Raw genomic sequence first — 8,059 nt, 5'->3', positions numbered from 1 at the left:
ATTTAATCGGACACAATACTAATGTGAAAATATTACAAGAGTAAAAAATATTTTTTAAATCCGCAAAGCAAAAGCTTCATAAAGGCTGCTAATGAGTACCATTTGCACCATGAGAATTTTCCTCATTTGATTTGAATCATATTCATAACTTGTGTGCCATTTATTTCAGAATATTATTACAGAGCCTTTAAATTGTTCTATAACCATAGCTGCATACAGAATAAAACTTTTGTACTCTGGACAAAGGTGTGCTATACAGCAAATATCTTCCAGAGCTTTTGATGTCATCTATTGTATTTTTTTCCTGTTTCAAAATGACAAAAGAATGAGTATTCCACATGAGAAATTAATGGAGACCTGGTTTAAGAACCTAAGAAAGTAACAGGAGCTGTGAAATAATTTAGTAATAAAGAGTCTTCATCATAATAAATTTAAATAAAACCTTTTTAATTACATCTAGTGTGTACAAAACATTTTTGACCACTGTCGAAAACAAAACTATAAATCTGCTCCAGTACAATATGAAAAGCAAGACAAAGCTAGCATCTTAAGCTCTATTCACATTAAATCTTAACTGCTACCGTCTGCCTTGTTCCACTTGTTCTACTTGTGTCAACTCACTTTGTGCTGTGCAGCAAAAAGATAAGAAGCAGCTAACGATTTCCAGAAGCATTCGCTGTTTGCCTTTGCTGTGGTACTTGATAGATGTACGTACTCTACACACCTCCATCATCAGCCATTGATCTCTCCAATGCAACTTAAATCAACAGTAGCTGCTTGAAAACTGAATGCCCTTTTGTGCTAATTTCTGGAATGCAAAAAGAAAGCAGTAAGACAGATGCATGTAAGACACAGTACACCAAATAAAACTTCTAAGAACAGTTTAAGAACCTAGACCTTTCTAAGAAAAAAAAACTGCACAGCATGAAGGATGAAGTCAAAGGTGCGGGAACACTGTATTTAGGATGTGTTTGCATGATTCTGTGTCTCCTGCTTCAACGCAGTGATATATAGATGTGCTCCTGTAATTTATTGGTACGTACATGCCCAGGGCAATAAGCAGTCTGAGGATTTATTTCCAGACGGCACAGAGCAGCGAAGCAAAATTGTCAAGTTAAAATTGACTGAATTGACTGAAAATTAAATCAAATACTTAAATATTAATAAAAGTAAATATTAAAAGACACATGAGTTTACCAGTTTTAATCATATACTGTAGTTGTTATATAGCTGTGTGGGAAGAGATGTACAGACGCAGCCACTCAGAACATGCAGTATTTCTTCTATATACATTACCTGTACTGTGGAGCGTTGTGTTTTGCGATCAATAGGTGGCACTTGTGGTGCGTTAGCTGTTAGTGAAACCATTGCTTCATTTGCTCTGTTTCTCTACTGTGCATGTTTAATTCCGCTTAATACGTAATACTGATATGGAATTTTACAACTAAAGTATAATTTTGGTAGCTGAAAATAAAAACAGAAGTATAATGTAATATATACCTAATGTAAGTCAAATTTCAGCAACTAGTAATCAGAAAAAAAATTGCTTTAATTTCTGATTGAATACATTTCACACATACTGTACTGTATGCCATACAGTGGCATACTGTACATTATACCTAATCTACATACAGTAGATGGTAGTGGAACTAAATATAAAAAACGAAAGTACAAAGCAGTATTCCACCTTCTTCATAAACATTTTATGCATCAAAGTCTTTAACTCAGTAACTTACAGTAGTTATTTTGGAAAGGGTTTGACGTGCTCGCTCTAAGAATATAATGTTTACGTACTTTATAAAAAGATAGAATGTTTTATACTTTTTAAGAACACGCAATAAGAACACTTTCTGTTGTAAAAAAAGTTTATAATACTGATTTAATACTTCTTGATAGGGAATATTCATATGGAATCATGTAACTAAAGACATTTTGGCAACTAAAAATATTACTGGTGGATATTTTGGAAACATTTTGAAATTTTTTAACAACTTAAATTTTTCTTATAGTGAGTAATGCACAATGAAACACAGCAGTTTTAGCAGAATGGTTTAGATGGCCACCTATTACACAGAAGATGAGCAGTTCAAATCCCAGACAGACCATTGCTTTGGTTTGTTTTTTACATAGCTGAATAAATAAATAATGTATTATTGTAGCTTGTTGTGCATGTGATGTGCCTCTTTCAGGTTTACATCTGCATTGAGAAAATCGATATTTTGTCTCAAGACAAATTTCAGCAGTGAGTAATCGGGGAAAAAAATTAACTTTAGATTTTGATTATGAAAAATATATTTCACACATACTGTACTGTAGTGGCTTTCAAACCATATGGTATCATAGTGTATATATATATATTATATTTATACTGTATACGATCACACTGCAGTCCATTGATCTGTACACTACTGTTTTGGTATATCTATGGATATGACTTCATGTGATTTGCATGTGGAAACAAGACCCAGTGGGTGTTTTGTTTTGATTATGAATTAGTCCCTGAGGCACACTATCCACGGCTTTGAACTTACAAAAAATATCAAACATTTGTTGTGCTTGCATGAGAGAAAGGGTTACCTTTTGAGAAGTCATGTATTGCTTACAAAGTAGCTGATATTGACAAACATAAATAGCTAATTTTGCTTGAAGCATTTAAAATCTGTCTGCCTGACTGTACTGTAGCTTTCATTTCATTGAGGAGAAAGTCACCTTGCTGATACAAGCAGCTGTGATATCAGATGAGTTTGTATTAATACACTGGACCCTTTTTACTGAATTTTCATCACCTTTATTACCTTTCTCTGTCGGTGGGGGGGGGGGGGGTATGGGGGTTGGGGCTGAAGTTATTATCTCCGTTCTGATATGTCCCTAGTACCGCAATGAGATTGTAAATGTTAAGTGTTGCATTTACTGTAATACCCTTTTTATAAAATAATTTAATATTTAACACATTGTAATACACAGTTAAAAATTAATAGAAAAAATTAATAGTCTAAACAGTACACAAAATTCTATTATCGGAAAAAGATTGTCTCATGGGGCTCAGCATTGACCGCAATTTGAAACCAGGCGTTTTCTGGTGACAGCCCAGATGCTTCCATATGCCATGTTAAACATTTACTGCTCCACCTGGAGCTTTTACAAAGTAATGCAGTCCCACAACAGAATATTTTTTAAAAAGCACCGCACACTATGGTACCCTGAGCTGTGTGTGGTGCAATGTGCTACATTATTCAGCATGCATTCTGAATGGCGGGATCTTTAACATAAGATGGCAGGATCTTTAACATCTCACAATATAAATTCAAAACAAGTGGATTATTTCAGATCCAAAACTGCTATCTTTTTCAATTGTTGGTACAGTATTGCTTTCAATAGTGGCCAAAGACCCTTCTAGACTGAGTCTCTACTGAGTCTTTCACTGTAGACCTTTACAGTAGACCCAGTGTTGATTAACCCAGTTAATAACACATTGTAATCAGTATAGTGTTATTAAATATATATATATATAATAATTTACCCATGTCATGCCTGTACAATAAATTGTCTTTTTTGCTACAAAAAATATTTTCATTTTTCCAATAAGAACCGGGGATTTGTATCAGATATAAATATTTAAGATGCTGAATATTAATCACATAATTAGGCTGTGTATAAAAATGTTTTGTGATGAAAGTTGCAACGCTCATGCACATCTACACTACATTAAATAGTAGAAAATAGTACCATTTGGAGGAAATGGATTTCCGAGCAAAGAGCTTCTCTGACACTTTCTAGGTTCTGTTCTTTGTAGAATTTCAGCTCCCTTTGAAGTCTGTATAACAAAAAATGAGTTACAGAAAAAATATTTTGAATTAAATATTTCTGAAATTGTATTGCTGGTTACATATATTTAAAAACAATCCAAGGTAATTTTAGCTTTTTTTATTGAATCATACACAAATCAAGGGTAATGCAAATGGAAACTGTACTTCTGAAGTTAATCCCCCAATGAGAATAGAAGTACACAACTAACAAAACTAATAAAATAAATAAAATCACACAGTTAAAAAAATATAAATTGAAGCTTAATAGTTTACAATGTCATTAGTTTAACATGAGATATTTCTAAAAGGTATACTTTACTATGTTTTTAAACAAGAACTCCATCTTTACACATCAGACAAACCATGGTAGTAAACGGAAAGCTTTTGTACAAAGCTTTATATTACCCTTTACATAAATCACCCTGTCTTCCAACTTAATTGTAATAGGATGTTATTTCCAAAATCAACAACATTCTTTCATTTTTCAATGCAAGCACTTGCAAGGTTTATTCCATGCTGAAACGCAAATAAAAGAAACACAACGTTTCGGCTGTGGAGTCTTTTTCGGGTGAGGCCTCTTCACACCTACGTCGACTCATCTTTTTTATAAGAACTGTCCTCTTTCAAAGCTCTTTAAATCACTGTTCGGCAGATCTTTTCCTATTCCACCTGTCTGAGCATTTAGATCTTTTTCAACTCTTATCCGATTCCATCTCAGCTGAACTCAGCTGAGAGATACCTCTCTTCCTCCTTCTCTTTCCACTGCAGTTTATTCAGCTCTGCCTTCTGCAAAACAGACAGCTCCTCCTCCTTCATTTGTCTCTGATTCTGCCTTCTGCTCCTATCGCACAGCCACTGATCTCTCTAGTAGATAACATTTCTCTTCAAATTCCCCAGCAGGTTTCTCAGATTCCTGAACCCCTTTCTCACTCTGTAGCCGACATTAATTCCCGTCCGCTGAAGCTTGAAAATTCCCTCCATTCACTTCTGCCTCCCGCTTCAGTCCCACCCATTTCCAGTCTCCTTCTACCCATCCCAGTGTCAGAGTTTCACCCTCAGCACAGCTACTGCCTCAGGGTCTCAGGTTGAAGCTACAGTCCATTGTCATACTCTTGCTCCTCATTTGCTCTGCCAAATTCTTGAAGGTAAAGATGTCAATCTCATTCCTCTCTCCTTAGTCAGCTCTGAATGTATTGATCGCTGAGTAGTGGATTGTGGAGATCTTGCTGTTACTCTAAAATCCTGGGATCCACGTCTTCTCAAAAGTGAATTTATTTTGTCTTTCTCTATTTTCAGAGTTGTCATCTGTTCTGTCTACCCCCTCAGGCACCAGGAGTTGGACCACTACATGTACTATATCGTTGATCTTTCTGTTTGTTATGCTGGTTCTTTAACACCACAAAGCCTTTTCAGCTAAAGCTGAGGCTGGTCTCACTGCAGATAATACTGTTGACTGATCCTGTCCCAATACTGACCTTTTCCACCAAATTTTTAGCGGCCTCAGAGCGCACACCTGCAGGATTTGTGCATCTACTGCCCCCTCCACCTCATTCTGTTGTAGCAGCAATGCTTATTAATAAGACCAAATTAAGTGTTGCTGTGCTTTTTCCAGTGAGGCCCATCTCTCTCTTATCTCTGTGGTCCAAGCCACAGAGGAGCTATTCATGTTTATGCACTGATTTAGGGGTGTTTTTCTTCCTGACAACCAACAGTTCCAAGGATCGGGATGCAACTAGCTACCATGATAGATGCCCACTCTTGACATCTGGTTGTCTAGTGAGACCCTAAGCACATCTGGATTGTGGTCCTAGAGGTGCTTGAGCAACTTGGCTGTCTGACAATCACGTGACTGCCAGTGCTAATAGGTGTTGGGACTTGTAACTTTTTCCTACATGCCGAGCCAGAGAGAGCCCTATGTAAAGACAGAATTCTGCCCGAGGTCAAGCTTGCAGCAAGACTTCATGAGCTGCTAGCAACCACCGTTGTATCCACCTGATCACCGGAGCAATATAGTTGGACTTTTGTCAACATCTGAATACTTTTATTCAAAGGTAGCCTCCCAAAGAGTGACTTGCTCTGACAATGCAGTCATCTCTGTGCAGACTTCAACTTGTCCAGCAACACTAACTACCAGGTCCCTGTAGAGTAACAATGGTCCAGCGCAAAGCTGACAGAAGAACACTCTCTCCTTCTCCCCACGACACTGAGCCACACCAGGACTGGTGGGGCATCGAGCCAGCAGACCACGGATTGGATACTGCTTCGGCTGTTCAGCTGTCAGCTGTCAGCTGTTCCTTAAATTTCCGTACTGGGAGATACAAATCTATATACTGGATGAGTCCAAATTCAAAATTCTACATTATCGACCTTGAGAATTCAACTGTTATCTCAACACAGGTTGATATCAATTTAATTTGCATAAGTAATGTATTTACCTATGAGTATCTAATGTAGAATCTGTATTAATGAGACTGATTAATGAGATAGTACAGTCAAATTGTATACTAAATGCATATTCCTTGTCTTGTATCTCTTCATGATTGTGATATATTCTGTATCTTTGTAACCCTCACAATAAGACGAGTATACACTTATGGATGCAATGTATCTGACTGCCTTTTCGGTTTTTTAATAGCCGCAAAATTCACCAGTTCCTCTGTATTCCATTTTCCAGTGTAGGGGTTTTGTGCATTTAGTGTGACAATTATTAATTGTAGCAGTAAATCAAAAAATGATTCTTTGATGGCTATTAGAAAATCGACCTTGCGGAACAACTCAGCAACGCATACACACAGATACTAATACACAAGAATACATTAATAATAAAATGTGCATATAAACATAACAGATCTTATAGTGAGGGTTAGCAGAATACAAAAGGCATATATTCAATCACGAAGAGTTACAAATAGCAAGAGATACATTCAATATACCATTCATTTATACTGTTAATTAGCTTTTTGATTACAACTTCTACACTAGATACTCAAAAGCAAGTACATCAGTCATGTGAATTAAATTGACATCAACTGGGATTGAGGTAACCATTGAATTCTTGAGCTGCAATGTAGAATGTTGAATACTCATTCAATTTATGTGGATTCCGATCTCCCGCGAACACAAAGGAACTGTCACGTTCGCTAACCCCTCCTCTTAAGGGCGCTCGACCCCTTCCTTGTTCTGCACTATTGTCTGCACCTGGTCCCTAATCCCGCTCCCCCTTAAAAGCCATACCTTAGCCATACCTTACTCCTGGTTCCTCATTGATTTCCACATCATGAGAGCCCGGGGTCTTGCTGCGTCTGGCTCCGTTATGCTTTTAACTTCCTAGTTCCTAGTTCCTAGTTCCCCTCGCCGGTTCCGACCCGGTTTCTGTTCCCCCCCCCCACCGGATGGATCGCCTGGCTATGGACTATGGACCAAATTTCCCGTTTGGATTTCCTACATGGATTGTTCACCTGGATTCACTCCCCCTGAACACCAGCACTGCATGGACACGCCCCCCTGTCTCCAGACCCTCTCCCGCATGACTTTTTCCCTAATGTACCTTCACTATTCTGGATCGTGTTGTCCGCATAGGGCCCGAAAAGAACTGTTTGTGACAGGAACAGCAACAGGCTGTTGCTGCATCCAATCGGCGTCGTCTGGCTCGGTGCCAGACAGTCCTGGTGTGGCTGGAGGTGTGGGAGAAGAAGGGAGAGATTCCAGCTGCAGCGCACTGGCAGTGCCTGAGGACCTGGCTTGTTAGTCCTGGCTGAACTAGCAGAGTTTGTGCACATTACTGCGGGTCCGAGCAAGTCACACTCTTTAGACGGGAAGAAGACCTGTTTGTTTTCAAAGTAGCGCTAGTCTACTAGAATACTAAGATTCAGCTGTCGAAAGTTCCGACCGTAGTTCACTTGTTGATCAGACGAGCACTCACGGTGGGCTACCAGCAGTTCACAAAGCTTGCTGCTGGGCTAGCCTCAGGGGGATCTTTTGGTTACGCGCAGGCAACCTCCGGTCTCGACTCTTAGAACAAAATAAAGTCCTGGCACTCAGACACACTGGCCGTCACGTGATTGTCCGAGATGAGTCTGAGAACATCCTGGAGAGGCGCCAACTGGGCCCTTCCTATGCTGCCTCTTTTATCTGGAGGAACTACGGTTGTTCATTGGTTGAAAGTTTCACAACATTCGAGACCCACATGGGGTTACCTTCGCTCTACCAGTTCCTGATTGGTTGATCAAGGTGGTGGATGGGTAACAATGCTC

At 38.7% G+C, this 8,059-nt stretch overlaps 1 protein-coding gene across 1 annotated transcript in view; it reads right to left on the bottom strand.

Moving 5' to 3' along the window:
• Positions 1 to 426: 426 nt before the first annotated feature.
• Positions 427 to 8,059, bottom strand: part of ccdc172 (coiled-coil domain containing 172) — a 29,829-nt gene continuing 22,196 nt past the window's right edge. The window contains exons 7-8 of the mRNA XM_015347681.2: positions 3,727 to 3,814; positions 427 to 808 (exon numbers count right to left, since the gene is read on the bottom strand). Coding sequence (XP_015203167.1) covers positions 764 to 808; positions 3,727 to 3,814 — 133 coding nt within the window. The 3' untranslated portion in view covers positions 427 to 763. The remainder of the gene's footprint in view (positions 809 to 3,726; positions 3,815 to 8,059) is intronic.

Source organism: Lepisosteus oculatus, chromosome 4, assembly GCF_040954835.1.
Source record: "Lepisosteus oculatus isolate fLepOcu1 chromosome 4, fLepOcu1.hap2, whole genome shotgun sequence".
NCBI classification, from domain to species: domain Eukaryota; kingdom Metazoa; phylum Chordata; class Actinopteri; order Semionotiformes; family Lepisosteidae; genus Lepisosteus; species Lepisosteus oculatus.
This window is presented reverse-complemented; position numbering and strand designations above follow the sequence as displayed.